The sequence below is a fragment of the Aquarana catesbeiana genome, linkage group LG05, assembly GCF_042186555.1.
Source record: "Aquarana catesbeiana isolate 2022-GZ linkage group LG05, ASM4218655v1, whole genome shotgun sequence".
Taxonomy (NCBI): domain Eukaryota; kingdom Metazoa; phylum Chordata; class Amphibia; order Anura; family Ranidae; genus Aquarana; species Aquarana catesbeiana.
Window position 1 is genome coordinate 626,944,606 of NC_133328.1, and position 19,897 is coordinate 626,964,502.

Consider the following 19,897-nt stretch of genomic DNA (forward strand, 5'->3'; position numbering starts at 1 on the left):
TTGCACAAAGTCGTTTTTAAAGTCGCATCAAATCGCAACATAAATCGCATTGTAAAGTCGCAGTGTAAATCGCGTGACTTTGGGGACACAATAGTGGAAACAGAGCCTTAGTCTCTGCTATCTGAGTCCAAATGATTGTTACAATGTCATAAAATGTAACTTCAGTGTAGCTATTCTTAAAGCAGATCTGGACCCTAATGACATTTAACCGCTTGTCGACTCGCCGCCACAGTTATACTGCGGTAGGATGGCTCGGCTGCGCGAATCACCGTAGGTGTACGTCGGGCTCGTACATGGCGATCTGTGAGCGTGCCAATTGGCCAGCAGGGGAGCCAATCAAAGACTCGATGTCCGCCGGCTGCCCGCGATTGTTTCTCGCAGAGACAGAACGGGGATCTGCCCAAGTAAACAAGGCAGATCTCTGTTCTGATCACACAGATCCTGTCTTTCCGCTATGCGGGAAGACGGATCTGTGTGTTGTCCCAGGCAGCCCATCCCCCATACAGTTAGTAAACACACCCAGGGAACACAATTGACCCCTTGATCGCCCCTGGTGTTAACCCCTCCCCTGCCAGATCCATTAGTACAATGTCAGTGCATATTTTTAGCGCTGATCACTGTAATGTCGGATTTTCCAACGGGAAATGTTCGATGGGAGCCTGTTGTCGGAAATTCCAACCGTGTGTGGGCTCCATCGGACATTTTCCGTTGGAATTTCCGACAAACAAAATTTGAGATCTGGATTTCAAATTTTCCGACAACAAAATCCATTGTCGTAAATTCCGATCGTGTGTACACAATTCCGACGCACAAAGTTCCACGCATGCACGGAATCAAGCAGAAGAGCCGCACTGGCTATTGAACTTCATTTTTCTCGGCTCGCCGTATGTGTTGTACATCACCGCGTTCTTGGCGATCAGAATTTCCGACAAGATTTGTGTGACCGCGTGTATGCAAGACAAGTTTGAGCCAACATCTGTCGGAAAAAAAAACATGGATTCTCTTGAGCGATCGTGTGTACGCGGAATACCAATGTCACTGGTTCCCACAAAAGTGTCGAAAATGTCAGTTAGGTGTCCGATCTGTCTGCGGCAATGTCGCAGTCCCAGTAAAAATTGCTGATAACCGCCAATACTAGTAAAAAGAAAAAAAAATAATAATAATAATATAAATGTCATAAATCTATCCCCTATTTTGTAGACGCAATAACTTTTGCGTAAACCAATCAATATACGCTGATTGGGTTTTTTTTTTTTACAAAAATTATGTAGCAGAATACAAATTGGTCTAAATTGATGAAGAAACAAGTATTTTATAGAAGAAAAAAATGGCAATTGTTTCTGATACACGGTACGTTCGCAAATTAACAACTTCAGCCCCTTCCTGACCAGGCCATTTTTTGCGATTCGTGCGGTCGTGCGACGCTGTACCCAAATAAAATTGATGTTCTTTTTTCCCACAAATAGATCTTTTTTTTGGGTGGTATTTGATCACCTCTGCGTTTTTTATTTTTTGCGCTATAAACAAGAAAAGAGCAACAATTTTGAAAAAAAAAATATATATATTTTTTTTACTTTCTGCTAAAAACATATCCAATAAAAAAAAATGTAAAAAATCTGCTCACTGTATTATGCCCCGTACACACGGTCGGACTTTGTTCGGACATTCCGACAACAAAATCCATGGATTTTTTCCGACGGATGTTGGCTCAAACTTGTCTTGCATACACACGGTCACACAAAGTTGTCGGAAAATCCGATCATTCTGAACGCGGTGATGTAAAACACGTACGTCGGGACTATAAACGGGGCAGTAGCCAATAGATTTCATCTCTTTATTTATTCTGAGCATGCGTGGCACTTTGTGCGTCGGATTTGTGTACACACGATCGGAATTTCCGACAACGGATTTTGTTGTCGGAAAATTTTATAGCAAGCTCTCAAACTTTGTGTGTCAGAAAATCCGATGGAAAATGTGTGATGGAGCCCACACACGGTCGGAATTTACGTCAACAAGGTCCTATCACACATTTTCCGTCGGAAAATCCAACCGTGTGTACGGGGCATTAGTGTCACTGGTTCCCAAAAAGTGTCAAAAGTGTCAGTTAGTGTCCCGACTGTCCTCCGCAATATCACAGTCCCACTATAAGTCGCTGATCGCCACCATTTCTAGTAAAAAAAAAAAAATTCCATAGTTTGTAAACGCTATAACTTTTGCCAACCAATAAATATACGCTTATTGGGATTTTTTTTTTTTTTTTTTACCAAAAATATGTAGCAGAATGGCCTAAATGTATTACTTTTTTTTTTTGGATATGTTTTATAGCAGAAAGTAAAAAATATTGTTTTTTTTTTTTGTTTGTTTTTTTAAAATCGTCGGTCTTTTTTTGTTTATATCGCAAAAAATAAAAAAAAACGCAGTGGTGATATAATGGCCTAAATTTATTAAGGGATTTGATTTATCAAGGGATTTGATAAACCAACGGTCATTATTCCATACTCTTAAGCCGCGTACACACGATCGGATTTTCCAACGGGAAATGTGTGATGACAGGCTGTTGGCGGTAAATCCGACTGTTAGTACGCTCCATCGAAAAATTGTTGTCGGATTTTCCACTGACAAATGTTGGATGGTAGGTTTTAAAATTTTCTGCGGACAAATGCGTGTCGTCGGATTTTCCGAGCGTGTGTACACAAGTCCGTCGGACAAAAGTCCAAAGTACAAACACGCATACTCGGAAGCAAGGACGAGCCAGAAGCGGTCGGTCTTGTAAACTAGCGTTCATAATGGAGAATTAACATTCGTGATGTGGCAAATTATCAAATCTGGAAATGCAGCGCAGAATTCTCTTCTTCTTTAATGGGATAATAATGAAGCTGCTTTGCTGGTGATACTGATGGAGTTATTGCAATCACATTTTCAAAGGCTTTTTTTTTCTAATGATATCAAGAATAATGTTATTATGCTTTTTTTTTGGGCAAGTCACCACAACACCATTATCCCGTAGTTTTTAAGATCAAAGATACAACTATGTTGGTGTCCCTTGTCAATTTTACATTGTATTTTTTTAAATGTAACTGCCTACTCCCAAACTGTCATTTGAAGTAAAACACATAGCCAAGTTTTAGGCCTGATGCACACGAGACGCCAGTGCAAACTCTGCTGAACACGTTTTTAAAAGCTGAAACCGGCGTTTAGAAACGCCCGTTTTGCCGTGTTTGCATGCCGCGTTTAGCCTCGTTTACCCGCGTTTGCGTCTAGAAGCGTCTGCAGAGCAGAAAATGATATTTTGCGACTCAACTTTGGGGCCCCATATCTCGGAAACCCCTAATTTGGTGTGCTAACACAGTGGAACTGGCACTACAACATATCTAAATTTGGGGTTCCTAGCACTAAGTGGCCCCGAGATACGGGGCCCCAAAGTCGGGTTGCAAAATGTCAAGCACTTCTGCAGCAGAGAATGACATTTTGTGACCCGAATTTGTGGCCCCATATCTCAGGGCCACTTAGTGAACCCCAAATTTGGATATGTTATAGTGTTAGTTCAACTGTGTCAGCACACCATATTTGGGGTTTCTAGCACCAAGTGGCCCCGAGATATGTGGCCCCAAATCGGGTTGTAAAAAACACTTATAAACGCAAATGCGGCTAAACACGGTACCGGCGTTTAGCCGCGTTTAGCCGAGTTTAGCTGAGTTTGGCGTCTGAAACGTGGAAAACTCAGTCTCCTTACACATCACTGATTTACTAAAAGACATATCATTCTGGATGTCAAACCACTTCCTCAAACTGAATCTATTTAAAACCGAGCTCATAATACTTCCTCCCCCATGTGCCCCTTCCCCTGACTTCTCTGTCAAGATCAATGGCACATCTATCGGTCCGTCCCCACATGCCAGGCTTCTAGGGGTAACACTGTCCTTTCAGGCCTACATCCAATCCCTGTCCAAATCATGCCGCCTCAGCCTCTGCAACATCTCCAGAATACGCCCCTTTTTAACCAATGACACCACCAAGCTTCTAATTCACTCCCTGGTCATCTCTCGCCTCGACTACTGCAACTCCCTTCTCATTGGATTACATTTACATACACTATCCTCCCTTCAGTCCATTATGAATGCCACTGCAAGACTCATCCACCTTACCAACCATTCAGTGTCCTCCACCCCATTCTGCCAATCCTCCCACTGGCTTCCACTCACCCAACAAATACAATTTAAAGTACTAATAATAATTTACAAAGCCACCCTTAACTTTGCCCACAGCTACATCACTAACCCAGTCCCAAAATACCAGCCAAGCCACTCTCTTCGGTCCTCCCAAGATTTCCTGCTCTCTAGCTCCCTTGTCACCTCCTCCAGGATTTCTCCAGAGCTTCTCCCAACCTTTGGAACTCCCTACCCCAATCTGTCCGACTGTCCCCTAATCTATCCATCTTTAGACAATCCCTGAAAACCCTTCTCTTAAAAGAAGCCTATCCTGCTTCTAACTAATACACTGTTATACTTTCTCCATCAGCTCATCCCCCACAGCTATTACCTTTTTGTATCAATTGACCCTTCCTCCTAGATTGTAAGCTCTAACGAGCCGGGCCCTCTGATCCCTCCTGTACCAAATTGTAATGTCTGCCTTCATTTTGTTAAGCGCTGTGCAAACTGTTGGCGCTATATAAATCCTGTATAATAATAATAATAATAATTTGGTAATTTTTTTTTTTTTTATTGGATATGACAACACAGGAGCACAACAGGGAAAAAAAGGGACAGAGTGCTGTCACCCTATAACAGGAAGGGCTTGAACAAGGACCTTCAAGCTGCATATGTTTAAGCTTATATGAGAGTTTAGTCATTGGGTTTAGATACTGTACAATAAAAAAATGTAAGGAGTGATCATAGTCTGCCATGGGAATAGCACCATGGTTAAAAAATGTTAAAAAATAAATAAAAATGTTACATAGTTACATGGTCAGGTTGGAAAAAGACACAAGTCCACCAAGTTCAACCAGTATCATCTCTACATTTTTTCTGGTTACTCCACTTTGGTGTGCACAGCCTGAAACTATCCTCTGTGCTATAACAAGGAAGACTGTAGCAGCTGCTATCTGCAGAGGCGAGGAGTTGCGTTGCCTGATTCGGTCTCTAGGATATGAGCAGCACTGCCTCCTCCGCTGATGGAGCTGTCCAGCACCTGCCACAGGAGGGAAATCAATGCTAGCTTGGAAAATGACTGCTCTCCTGGTTAACGGTCCGGTTAAAGGATCGACGCACATACATCTGACCAATTTAATATGGATCTCCTGAACAGAAATCCATCTACATTAGGAAACAGATCACAAAGTAGGCTGAATATATAGGAACTAAATGAACCCTCTTCACAGGATACAGAGCCAATAACGCCCACCCAAAACTGAGCTCCCAGGTCTGTGCACCTGTTGTGCCCCTTATGAGGGGTTCTCATCATTTCTGTACTGAGCTCTCTGGTCTGTACACCTGCTCTGCCCATTATGAAGCATTCCCACCATCCCTGTGCTGATGTCCCAGGTCTGTACACCTCCTATGCATGTTATGAGGGGTTCCCACCATCCCTGTGCTGAGTTCCCAGGTTTGTGCACCTGCTGTGCCCATCATGAGTGGTTCACACGATCCTTGTGCAGAGTTCCCAGGTCTGTGCATCTGCTATGCCCATTATGATGGGTGCCCACCATCCCTGTACTGAGTTCTCAGGTCTGAGCACCTGCTATGCCCATTATGATGGGTGCCCACCATCCCTGTTCTGAGTTCTCAGGTCTGTGCACCTGCTATGCCCATTATGAGGGGTTCTCACCATCCCTGTGCTGAGTTCTCAGGTCTGTGCACCTGTTATGCCCATTATGAGGGGTTCTCACATCCCTGTGCTGAGTTCCCGGGTCTTCACGCGGGCTGTGCCCATTATGAAGCATTTTCACCATCCCTGTGCCAAGTTCTTGGGTCTGTACACCTGCTATGCCCATTATGAGGGGTTCCCACCATCCCTGTGCTGATGTTCCAGGTCTGTACACCTGCTGTGCCCATTATGAAGCATTTCCACCATCCCCGTGCTGATGTCCCAGGTATGTACACCTCCTATGCATGTTATGAGGGGTTTCCACCATCCCTGTGCTGAGTTCCCAGGTCTGTGCACCTGCTATGCCCATTATGAGGGGTTCTCACCATCCCTGTGCTAAGTTCCCTGATCTGCATGCCTGCTGTGCCCATTATGAAGCATTTCCACCATCCCTGTGCCGAGTTTCCGGGTCTGCACACCTGCTATGCCCATTATGAGGGGTTCCTACCATCCCTGTGCTGAGCTCTCAGGCCTGTACACCTGCTTTGCCTATTATGAGGGACTCCCGCCATTCCTGCACTAAGGTACTGGGTTTATACATCTGCTGCGTCCATTATGAGAGGCTTCTCTCATCCCTGCACTGAGTTTCCAGGTCTGTACATCTTCTGTGCCCATTATGAAGGGTCCCCTGTGCAGAGTTCCTGGGCCTGTAAACCTGCTTTGACCATTATGCACAACTGTTGTGTGTTGTTCCCAGCATCTCTGCACTGAAGTCCCAGGTCTGTGCACCAGCTGTGCCTTGTATGAGGAGTTCCCACCTTCTCTGCTGGATTTCCATTAAAAAAAATGATATTTTGTAATATTGTGCTATGTAAACTAAAAATGATCAAACCAAGTTGAACTTTTCCCAAACACAGAAGACAACAGTGTTGTAGCGCACACTGAAATAATATAGAACATACAGAAAATCCATGCTGCCATTGCTAAGTAAGTAGCAGTGAAAAATCAATGGGTTTCCACTTCATCTATTTAACTCTGACTCAACAGCAGGAAGATATACGGTTGATCTGAGCAGCAATCTGTGCCTGCACACTGCAGATAATTATTCAATATGGTCACTTAGTGAGTTGTATATTAATGAGTAGTATTTATGTATACAATTATTCCCCTTATGTATCCAATCAGTGCTGCATATCCACATACTATTTTCTAGGTGACTTTTTTTCCAGGCTACAGTCAATCCAATCCAATGAGATATTTTGGTTACACGTGAAGTAGGCTGAGTAAACCCTTGTCTTTTTATATGTCTTGAATACTCTAATACTAGGATCTCATGCTATAATTCCTGACCATGTTCCTGTCCACCTGGGAGCTTTAGGTGTCCCTGCCCACCTATTTGTTTTCCAGCCCCCTTGTTACATTTTGCATGATATAAAACAATTAAAAAATCTAGAAGGGATGGTAGGAGCTCGTAATAATGGGCACGATGGAGGTGCAGACCCAGGAGCTCAGTGTAGGGATAGTGGAAGACCCTCGTAATGGGTACAGCAGGTGTACAGACCTGGGAACTCAACAAAGGGCTGGTGAGAGCCCCACGTAACAGGTAGAGTTGGTGTGTAGACCCAGGGGAGGATGGCTGGTGGGAGCACCTCATAATGTCATGAGAAGAAAAGAGCAAACCCCAGACATATTCCCCACGGAGGTGGACTGATGGTGCTCCTGTTCAGAGTGTCTTCCCAACACTAATGGAACTTGGAGGTATAAAGGTGAAGAGCCGACAACTGTACATTGAGTAGAGTGTACAAAGTACAGTGGCTTACACGTTGCGGCAATAAGCCTTAAAGGAGAAGTACAGCCAAAGCTTGTTTGGATGTACTTCTCCTGTGGATCACGGATCGTTTTGCCCTCCTGTGACCTGTTTTCAGCAGACAGCGGGCTGAAGCCCACTGTCGGCCGACGTCACAGAGCCTGTCCAGGCTGAGGCAAGATCGCGACAATATGGTCGGTATCCGCCCACATGCAAGGACCTGCACCCGGCTCAGCCTCTCAGTGAGCTGCTGTGACCCTGAGCCGGCCGCTTCCGCCCCCACCACGGCCCAGCATTCCAGTGAGCAGTGCCAGGGCAAGGTCATCTAGAGCCCGGGGAGAACATGTCAAACTGCGCCCCCCCCCCAAGATGTATGAGCATTATGTGTCATCAAAAATCCCCCCGAAAAAAAAAATCAGCACTAATCAGCATACTTACCCCTCAGCATAAATTCCCCCTCCTCCCAGTACAAATCCACCCCCCTGCTGAAATCCCCCCTCTCAGCACAAATAATTGCCCCCCATCCTCTAAATCACCCCTCCTAGCACAAATCTTCTCTACTGTTCAACTTTTCCCTCCGAGTACACATCCTCTCCCCCCCCCCCCTCCAAATCTCCCCCTAGTAAAAATAACCCCCAATCATCCCTACTAGCACAAATCCTTCCCCTAAAAATAAATTCCCCTATACTATATCACCTCTTCTAGCACAACCCCCCCCCAAATCCCCCCTCCTAGCACAAATCCTCTTTCCCCATCCCAACACAAATCCCCCTAAATCACCTCTCCTAGCACACACCCCAAATTTCCCCTCCTAGAACAATTCTGATCCCTTGTTGCCCCCAAATTGCCCTCCCAACACAAATGCCCTCCCCCCAATTTCCTTGTGGTGCCCCCCCACCTCACATGCCCAGGGCAGCCGTCCCTCCTGCCCACCCCTTGTCCCGGCCCTGCCAGCAAGCGCTGGGGGGGAGGGGGCAGAGCAGGCAGCTGTGACTGACAGTCATGAGCGGTCGGCGGTGTTTGATCGCTCAGTCTTTAGAGCCAGCAGGGGACAGGTGCAGCATCGAACCAATGCTGCAGCCAACTAGGTACGTATGATTCAAAATAAAAAAAAAAAAACCACACTTCTCTTTTAATCATAGCCAAAGTCTATGATTAAGGCTTTTTGCCGAAATGTGTAAGCCACTATACTTTGTACTTTCCACTCAATGTAATAAAGTGACTTTTTCGGAGGGACAAGTTGCCAGCTCTTCACCTTATACTTCCACCTCATAATTGTACAGAATCAGGAACTAAGTGCAGGGATGATTGGAGTCCCTTATAATGGGAACAGTTATAGTGCAGACCCAGTAACCCATCACAGGGATGGTGGAGGCCCTTATAATGGGAACAGTTATAGGGCAGACCCAGTAACCCATCGCTGGGATGGATGAGGCCCTCACAGCGGGCACAGCAGATGTGCAGAACCAGGAAATCAGTGCAGGGATGGCAGGAACCCCTCATAATGGGCACAGCAGTTGTGAAGACTTGGGAACCCAACACAGAGATGGTGGGAGACCCACCTAACAAGTACAGTCGGAATGCAGATTCAGGAACAGAGACCCCACCGGTCTCCAAGAACTAGATATGATCTAGTGGTTTCAGCACTATGGACAGCTCCTTTAAAAATTTCCCAGGCTCTATCAAACGTTTCCAGAGTGTAACTAAAAAATTGTCTGTATGATTAAAAAAAAAAAATGAAAATGCATGCGTTGACCATAAAACCCATCATTTACAGATCACAGCAGAACTCGTGCAGCCTGTTGTTATAAAATGTCATGGTGAGGAATCGCTTAGGCAGCATTTTATGGCAGGCTACAGCAAGACTTTAGGCAGAATTTGTACACATTAGAGTTAATGCTAAACCAGTAATGCAGAGGATGATGTGTTATTGTAGTGTAGAGCAAGACATGCTCTGGTTGTAAAACGCTTAGGGTGCTAAAAGGTCTTTAGCTGCTGAGCAACTACAAGCCTCAGCATGCCAGTTTATGATGCTAATAATATAAAAGATAATGGTGTTTTTACTGCAGGTAACAATTCTTTCCATTTCTCATTACACAATGCAGATAGTTGTAAAACAACACAGTGTAGTGTTGTGTATTCTTTGCAATAACCTTGTTTTTACACTCTTTAGGTATTCTTCTGCAGAGGAACTACAAATATAGGCACAACGTTTGTACCCATTGCTGCTCATTCTAAAGTTTATCATAAGTTATTGTTATGTAAGAGGATAGATTCTACACAAATCCACATTGCTAATAAATTTGAATTTGCTGTGATACAGTATCATGGCATGCTTGATGCAGAACTCGAAAGCTTTTCATTTCCCACCTTCAGAAAAACTACACGTCTAATAATCCCCTTAATACAGGCAATTCAAATACACTGAGACATTCATTTGATGAATGTAAGAAGCTTGTAGCAAAATCATAAGTGTTAAGTGTGTTAGGGAACTACAAGTCTAATAATCCCCTTAATACAGGTAATTCAAACACACTGGGGACATTTGATGAATAAACGAAGCTTGTAGCAAGATTATAATTATTACTGTGTTGGAGAACTACAAGTCAAAGCCTTCCTTTTGCACACAAAAAAATTCTACCTCGTACCTACTGCAACCAGCAAATGGAATAATGTTAAGAATACAAATGTGATATCTGTGCAAGAAATCTTGATTTATAAAAGAATTAGAAATGTAAGCATAACCTAAGCATATATTTTGGAAGCAAACTGCCAGGACAGATTTTATATATATATATATATATATATATATATATATATATATATATATATATATATATATATATATATAATCTCTCTCTCTCTCTCTCTCTCTATATATATATATATATATATATATATATATATATATATATAATAAAAATAAAATAAATAAAATAAATAAATATATATATATATATATATATATATATATATATATATATATATATATATATATATATATATTTATAAAAAAATATATATATATATATATTTTTTTTTTTTTTTTTTTTTGAGATGGTTGGGTATTATCCGAACTCATAATCTAAGCTCTCTCTTTGTACACAACATTACTAACACAAAATTAAGTTAGCAGCTAAGCAACAGATAATGTTCTTTATTAGTAACACTCATTGTATTTGCAATAGGTTTCTACTGGCCTCTAAACAGCAAGCAGCTGTGGAACTACTAGTGTGAGCAATCCTTTTATATATACAAGCTAATGGTAAAATAATTGTCCAGCAATGCAAAGACAACAGCTGTTCTATTGTAAGATCATACTTTGTTTCCTGCAGGCTTTTTAAAATTTTTTTTAATACAATGTTTACTTTTACACTTTCTAAAGAGATGCAGGGGGCTTTCATGTACGCACAACTAATGCAACAAATAATGCAATAGATACATCATTTAATGGACAGTGGCAGGATGTGTTTGCAGCAGGTTCAAGAAGGGGCACAGCAAGGCTAAAAATGCCCAATTCATTATAAATCACAATAAAATAGATATCTGCTATTTTAAGAATTCATAATAGGCTCTGGCTAATTCTGTAGAACTACAAGGGTATGCATTTAGGTATACATAGATCTTTAGTTCTTCAGCAAACTTTAGACCTATGGGTTCCCCTACTTTGTCTTATTACCAAGAGCTGGCCAAGCTTGAGAAGTCCAACAGCTCATGAAGTCATCTTCTTGGGGTGGAGTGACTCAGTTCTTCAGGAGGGACCCCCGCTTTAGCCACCAGCTGCCACCTCAGCAACCCAACCATGTTCAAAAAGGTCAACTAATTATAGTGGCGGTGATGACAGCATAGACTACAACTAATGCAACAACAAATGCAACAAATAACTCATGGACAATGATAGGCTGTCTCTGCAGCAGGTTCAAATCAGCTTACTCTTGCTGAGGGGCTATAGGTCTAAGTATGGTCTTCACAGTTCATTCCAAATCACAGTGCAATAGATTAGCTAATTCTAACACTGCTGTAGAACTACAAGACAAAGCATAACTTAAAGGTGTGCTTAGACATGTAGTTCTTCAGCAACCTTAGTCCTACAAGTCACCATCCTTTGCCTAATTCAAACAAGCTAGCCAAGCATTAGACAAGCAACAATTTGTACAGTCACCTTGTTGAGTTGGTGTGTTCCAGTTCTTCAAGAGGGACCCTAATTTAGCCACCTGCGACTCCTCCACACTCAAGAAGGTCACCTAATTATAAATGGTTGGGGATGACAGTATATACTACAACTAAAGCAAAAATAAATAAATAATAATAATGCAATAAATATCGTATGGACAGTAACAGGCTGTGTTTGCAGCAGCCTACCCCTGCTGACCAACTACAAGCCTAAGCATGGTCTCTCCAGTTCATTCCAAATCACAATGCAATAGACACTTTGCTGTTTCCAGGATTCTCGATAGGCTCGGGCTAATTCTAAGGCTGCTGTAGCGCTACAAGAATGAAATGTATGCTTAGACCTGTAGTTCTTCAGTAACTTGAGACCTACGGGTCAGCTTTTGTTGCCTAATCTACAAGAGTTGGCCAAGCGCCAGAAGAGCAACAACTCAAGATCGAAGTCATCTTGTTGGGTTGAGGTGCCTCAATTCTTCAAGATCGACCCTAAATTTAGCAACCAGCAACCCGAACACACTCTAAAAGGTCACCTAATTGTGGTGATGACAGTATAAACTACAGCTAAAGCACCAAATAATGCAATAAAATGTTTTTTAATAAATAACTCATGAACGGACTACAAGTCTAAGCATGGTCTCCAGTTCATTCCAAATCACAATGCAATAGAGATTTTGCTGTTTCAGGGATTCTCAGTAGGCTCGGCCTGTTTCTAAGGCTGCTGTAGAACTACAAGGTTGAAATGTATGCATAGATTTGTTGTTCTTTAACAACTTGAGACCTACAGGTCAGCCTTGTGCCTAATCCACAAGAGTTGGCCAAGCGCTAGAAGAGCAACAAACTCATGAAGGCTGAGGGTTAAGGTGCCTCAATTCTTCAAGCGGGACCCTACTTTATCCACCAGCGACCCTACCACACTCAAAAAGGTCACCCAATTATATTGGTGGTGATGACAGTATACACTACAACCAAAGCAACAAATAATGTAATTAAAAAAAAAAACTAATAAAGAACTAATGGACCGACTACAAGTCTAAGCAGGTTATTCCAAATCAAAATGCAACAATTTGCCGTTTCAAGGATTCTCGGGCTAATTCTAAGGCTGCTGTAGAACTATAAGGCTGAAATGTATGCTTAGACTTGTAGTTCTTCAGCAACTTGAGACCCACAGGTCAACCTTGGTTGCCTAAGAGCTGGCCAAGCGCTAGAACAGCAACAAAGTCAAAAGGCACCTTGTTGGGTTGAGGTGCCTCAATTCTTCAAGATCGACCCCAACTTTAGCAACCAAAGCCCCCCAACACACTCAAAACGGGTCACTTACCTATAGTGGTGATGACAGTGATGGCAAAGTAGAAGGAACCAGCAAATTTCCATTGGACCCCAGCTCGGTGGGGTTCGGACTGCATGATGACCAGCTCCAGCTGCCTATAGTCCTCGTTGGTGATATTATATTTCCCTTTCAGGCGGATCTCCTCGGCTTTGAGCTTCTCCTCCTCCCTCATCTCATAGTCGGACTCCAGGGCATCAAAGACTGCGGCCCCCACCAGCAGGTAGGTGAACGTGCAGATGATGAGGGACAAGGTCCGCACGTTCTGCCGCTTCATGGCCGCCAGCAACCGGCTGCTAAGGGGATCATGTCCCCCAGTCCTGGTGGTGGAGAGGGCACTGGGAAGTTGAAGACAGCAATGGCTGGGTTGGGCACCTGGAGAGTGGGAGTGGAGTGGGTTGTGGTGATGGTGGTGGTGGATGCAGTGCTGGTGGTCACCTCTCCCCACTCCTTGCTCCTGTTCCTGGGATGTGGAGAGGCAAAGGAGGCTGCTGGATCGTCTGGACCAGGTACCCTGCAGCCTGGAGGCTCTGTGTAGGACTTGCCCAAACCAAGCCGTGCCAGTGCGCAGTGCCATCAACAAGACCACCTTCTGACTTGACTCCTGCCTGCTTTCAGCAAGACCACCTGTGTTTTGATTGCTCCCTTTCTTTTCTCCAGTAAGAAGGAACTTTAGAAGCTCTGGCTTCTCCAACAACCCTCAAGCTTTAAGAGGCAGCTTAGGTGCCCTCATTGCCAAGTTGACCCACAGGCTTTGAGTGTTCACCTCTTTTTGATCTCCACCAAGTCCACTTTAAGGCTTTCCTTGGATGCCTTTCCAGCTAAGTCCACCCCACAACTTCTCCAAGTGTGGACTTCAAACCTTCTCCTTCCAACCAGTTCCAGTCTATACCCTCTAACCACCCTCCCAGTTGGCTTACCTTTACCCAAAAAAGCCACCACCGCTCTTCCTTTTTCTTCCTGGACAACCAGATCCTGTAGTCCAAGCACAGCCAAGAGTGAAAGCTTTTGGACCCTTCAGCCCACTCTTGTCTCCTCCTTTGCACCCATAGACCAGAAGCAATGCAAAAGGCTTCCGATAATAATCGGTGTAAGGCTTCCTGGGCTACAACCACGTCCTTCTGTCTTATTTTAAGTGAATCTGAACAATGAGCAAACATTTGCCCCCGTGTGCATGAACCATTGGCGGTGGCTTTTAAAACACCCAAGATGCATCCAGAGGGGAGAAGGTAAAGGTCGCCTCCAAGCGCCTCATTCTAAAAGATCTGTAAATGAAATTTGGAGAATTTGAAGAAGTAGAACAGCTTCCTTCAGCACGGAACCAGCAGTGAGCAGTCGACTGAGACCTGTCTATACAAAGCTTCTCCTACCTTGGGCATCCTTGGACCAGCAAGCGATCAAATGTCAATGTCCCAAAGGATTCTTTAGATTCCAAAGTTTAGTAGTCTCCTTGTATTATTTTTTATGTTTTTGTTTTTTAATTTGTCTTATGGATGGGAAGGCAGGCACAGATACAAGTAAACCCAGAAGTACTCCAGTAAAAAAAAAATACTCTGAAATCCCTCCAGCAGCCACTTGTATAGAGAAGAAAGAATCCAGGGTTCAGAAGCAGCAAACAGTCCTGCAGGCAAGGGAAGGGGACCGCAGGTAGAACAAGGTGCAATTAAAAGCTGGGTGGATGACAAGGAGACCCTCCTTCTGCTTAGGTCACATTGGGAAACAGCCACAATCCAGTCTGACTTTTTGTCCTCTTGCACACATCAAAAGCAAGGCTGCAGTTTCCCTGGGCTTGGAGCATTAAGACCAAGGCTAGACTAGAGCTCACAATAGGCAGCCAAAGCAGGGTGGTGTCCAGACAGCCTGGTCATCCCAGTGGCAAGCAGCAGCTAAGCATCAGAAGCAGCACTGAGGAACCCAGATATCTCAGGGACCTGCATCCTCCTAACCAGGTCTCTTCTTTTGCTCTGCAACTGCCTTTTTTTTTCTTTTTTTTTTTTTTAAAAAAAGATTGACAGGTGCTGGGAAACTGATCAGAATGTGGTCTCAGATGGGTGAGGGCTCTGATGCCCTCTGTATGGCTTCAAGCACTCCTCTTGCTCTCCTGTGGCTTATTGCCAACACCTGGTTCATTTTTCTTTTCTTTTTTCCTCTCTCTCTTTCTCTGTGATCAGACTCCTTGCAACTCTACAGTAGCTTCTGTTGCATCCTCTCTCTCTCCTCTTCCAACTCTCCTCCCCCAGTGTCTTGCTGGGACCACTCCTACAGAATATATTAATCCTTCAGGGAATCACTGGAAGCCAGCACCACGTGGTCTCCTGTTTGAAGCTGGGGTGTGTATGGGTTGGGGGGGGTGGTAGGGTGGATAGTTTGCATTAATGATGATGAAGCATACAGAAAATAGGGAGCGAGGAGGCAATGTCAAACTGAACATCACTGCTTCTGCTCTGACTGCTGGAGGAGACAGAAATAGAGGGTGGGGGGGAAATCAAACACAGAGGATGCAATTCAAACTAGGACAGGGGAGGTTGTGACTTTGCAATCTGTGTGAGATTAATATGTGCATCTGTTGGCTGGGACAAGAGGATGCATCTGTTGCTGGGGATCTGCGTTGCGGTCTGGTGCGTGTGTGTGTGATAGGGACCCCGAGCTGGCCGGGGGGCTTGGCGCCGCGCTCCGTGGCTCAGGCGTACGGGGGGGAAAAAAATTGTGATCGCTTGCGAGCGTGAGCCGTTAACCCCTTGCTGGCAGTTCCTTTATTAGCAAAAAAAAAAAAAAAAGATGTATCGTAAATTAGGTGGCTGTCAGTGAGGGGTTAAAATCTCAGGATCATGATGCGGGGTGGGGGGGGGGTCTTCGATTTAAATCGCATGGAGTTTGCATGTTCTCCCTGTGCTTGTGTGGGTTTCCTCTCCAGAAATACAATACAATGCCGATAAGTTAACTTCTGCTTTACCCCACCGAGCGTAGAGAGAACCCGACCGCAGATTGTCGGTTGTGCGTCTTTGCATCCCAACGTGTGAAGTTGCCTATGGCGGTAGAATGGGTTCCGGTGATTGCAACCAATTCCTAGAGTGCAGCTTTAACCACTTCAGTCCCGGGAGGATTTTCCCCCTTAATGACCAGGCCATTTTTTCCCATATGGAACTGCTTTGCTTTAACTGACAATTGTGCAGTCGTGCAATGCTGTACCCAAAGAAAATGTATCTTTTTTCCCACAAATAGAGCTTTTGTTTGGTGGTATTTGATCACCTCTGCGGTTTTTATTTCTTGCGCTATAAACAAAAAAGACCGACAATTTTGAAAAAAAACTATTTTTTTGCTATAATAAATATTAAAAAAAAATAAATTTCTTCATCAGTTTAGGCCAATATGTATTCTTCTACATATTTTTCATAAAAAAATCCAAATAAAACGTATATTGATTGGTTTGCACAATAGTTATAGCGTCTACAGAATAGGGGATAGATTGATGGCATTTTTATTATTAATTTTTTTTTTTTTTACTAGTAATGGCGGTGATCAGCGATTTTTAGCGGGACTGCGACATTGCGGCAGACACATCAGACACTTTTGATACTTTTTTGGGACCATTGACATTTATACAGCGATCAGTGCTATAAAAATGCACTGATTACTGTGTAAGTGTCACTGGCAGGGAAGGGGTTAACACTAGGGGCCGATCTTTCTAACTGTCAGGGGGACGGACTGACTGGGAGTAGAGAGAGATCGCTGTTCCTGATCACTAGGAACAGCAGATCTCTCTCTCCTCCCCTGTCAGATAGGGGATCTGTTTGTTTACATTGACAGATCCCCGTTCTGGCTCTCTGTGGAGCTATCGCGGCTGGCCGGCGGACATCGCTGGCCGCCAGCAATGCGCATCGACTCCGGCATCACACGTGCGAGTGCCTCCCACAGCTCTTAAAATTCGAACCAGCGACTCCATTGCTGCTGGGGGAAAGTGCTAACCACTACACTACTGTGCTGCCAATACTATACATTTTCAGAAAAACTCCACCTTTTATCATTAACAACTGTCCTTGAGCTCCAGACCAGAGACTTAGCCTAGGCTGGGATGATGTTATCAGTCTGCTGCAGGCAGTAGGAGGCATTTACTCAGTCGCCCGCCGACCCGACCCCCCCCCCCCACTGATCAGACTGCAACATTTGTAGCAAGTCACATTGTGACAGGCTGCGGTAGGGTCTGTGTCTGACCTTTGTGAGCACAGCCAAGAATCATCATCTCCACCCTGGATGATACCTGAACAAATATGGTACTGTCCTTTTGAAGATAAAAGAAGATGCAGGCATTAATGGGGGGGGGGGGGGGTAACGAAAGTGCTGCGGATGGCATGTAGGGCAGCCCATTGATTTCAATGGGCTGCCCTATGGCAATGTAACGTGGAAAAGAAGTCCCTGAACCCCTTTCCGAAATGGTAAGGGACGTTACTACCCTGGAACTGCTGGGGGGCCCCAGGAGTCAATGAATGGCAGCTTCCATCGGAGGCTTTAACACTAGGTTCACACCTACATGTGCAAGGACATGGGGCACACATAGCATGTAGGACATCACATTGATTTGAATGGGCTGCCCAATGGAAAAGTAACATGGAAAATAAGTCCCTGACCCTTTTCCGAAATGGTGAAGGATGTCGTTGCCCTGGAACTGCTGGGGGGTCCCAGGAGTCAACGGACGGCAGCTTCAATCGGAGGCTTTAAGGCTAGGTGCACACCTACAGGTGCAAAAATGGGGGATGTGCGTGTAGCGTGTAGGACATAAGATTGATTTCAATGGGCTGCCCTATGGGAAAGTAAAGTGGAAAATAAGTCCCTGACCCTTTTCTGAAATGGTGATGGACGTTACTACCCTGGAACTGCTCGGGGGTCCCAGGAGTCAACGGACGGCAGCTTCAATCGGAGGCTTTAAGGCTAGGTTCGCACCCACAGGTGCAACGATGGGGGTGCGCATAGCATGTAGGACATTGCTACCCTGGAACTGCTGGCAGTCCCCAGGAGTCAATGGATGGCAGCTTCCATCTGAGGCTTTAAGGCTAAATTCTCACCTACAGGTGCAACGATGGGGGTGCGCGTATCGTGTAGGACATCTCGTTGATTTTAATGGGCTGCCCTATGGGAAAGTTACGTGGAAAAGAAGTCCCTGACCCTTTTCCAAAATGGTGATGGATGTTGCTGCCCTGGAACTGCTAGGGGGCCCCCGGAGTCAATGGATGGCAGCTTCCATCGGAGGCTTTAAGGCTAGGTTCACATCTACAGGTGCAATGTCAGGGGTGCGTGTAGCGTGTAGGACATCACATTGATGTCAATGGGCTGCCCTATGCAAAATTAACATGGGAAAAAAAGTCCCTGACCCTTCCCCGAAATGGTGATGGACGTCGCAGCCGCGGAACTGCTGGAGGGCCCCCAGGAGTCAACGGACGGCAGCTTCCATCTGAGGCTTTTCAGGCAGGAATTTTTGATTTAAAGGAAATCATCTTCAGCAATGAATTTCTTCCAGGAAGACTCTCTCTGTATGTCAGGCGACAGGCGGCATGACAATGTCTTTTCCGTTTCACCTCTACGGCGTTCCTCCCGCTCTCCCAGGACGCATTTCTACTTAACGCCTTTAAAGTGCTACTATGGCGTGTATACGGCAGATCGCACCTCGCCTCCCCTCTGTGCGGAGGTGATGGACGGCCGGCTGCCTCTCAGCCTCCATCTCCTTGGAGACAAGATACAAATCTCACGGTGGGTTCTCCTTGTTAAAAATTTATGTTGAATAAAAGCCGACAAAACTGCGATTTCTAGCACGCCATTCCTCTTTTATTCCAATGTGTCTGCATCAGGATTGGCCAGCAGGAGAGCACCAACCTGGGCGTGAAAGGTAAATCCTGGTAAAGTGCCCCTGTCCTGCGGGGAATCTGTAGACCTGCCATTGATGGCTGCCTCTGGTAATGCTACTTGCCCAGCTGCCTTTGGTGTTCCAGGCCAGTGGCTCAGATAGTATTAAAGCCAAGGCAACAGCATTACAGCCAGGCAATTAGTATTTTCAGAAGAAGGCATTTAAGGCAAATGATCAGCTTTATGTACATTTAGGTGTTTGTTAAATCTGACCTCCAGCCTTCCTCACAGTTGTACCGGCTCCTCTCCTGGACTGAAATGGCTTACTTTGATTTCACTGCACACTGTGAGCTTCTCACTATGTGCATTAGAAGCTGCAAGTCAGATAGAATCCACCTCATTCCCTGGCTGGAGGACATCCAGCATCATCTAGCCCAGTGGTCTCCAAACTGTAGCCCGGGGGACTGATGCGGCCCATTGCTTGCATTTATCCGCCCTTTGTCACCAACAGTGGAAGTGCAGCAGGAAGTGCTGTTACTGGCAGAATCTCCAGGCAAGAGACTTTCCAACAGATTCATAAAAAAAACGATTTGTTTAATGTAGCAAAATGGACTACAATTGTAAAGCACCATATCCTGGGCCTTTCAAAACCTCACCTGTCCCTCTAGTGCTCAGTGTATCAGGTGACATCATATTTGTGTGCCCAGCAGAAAGGACTGTGGGATGAGTAGTTCTCCCGCCAGATAATTGCTATACCTGATTATGTGTCCGGACTACATGTCCCTGGGATCTTTGCTTCTGTTAGGAAGATTGCTGGGAGTAGCTATAAAAGAAGTGCAAAGCCCACATGGCGCTCTCTTCCTTCTGGGCCTGACGCAACATGGACCTCTTCGTGGAACACAGGAGGGGAGGTCGCGGCCTACCACGTAGAGTTCCACCCCCCCCAACCCGGAACCAGA

The 19,897-nt window shown here is 44.9% G+C and overlaps 1 protein-coding gene across 1 annotated transcript in view; it reads right to left on the reverse strand.

Annotated features, from left to right (window-relative positions):
* Positions 1-15,799, reverse strand: part of KCNK9 (potassium two pore domain channel subfamily K member 9) — a 239,650-nt gene extending 223,851 nt beyond the window's left edge. The window contains exon 1 of the mRNA XM_073632291.1: positions 13,098-15,799. Within this exon, the coding sequence (XP_073488392.1) occupies positions 13,098-13,680 (583 nt within the window). The 5' untranslated portion in view covers positions 13,681-15,799. The remainder of the gene's footprint in view (positions 1-13,097) is intronic.
* Between the last annotated feature and the right edge of the window lie 4,098 nt (positions 15,800-19,897).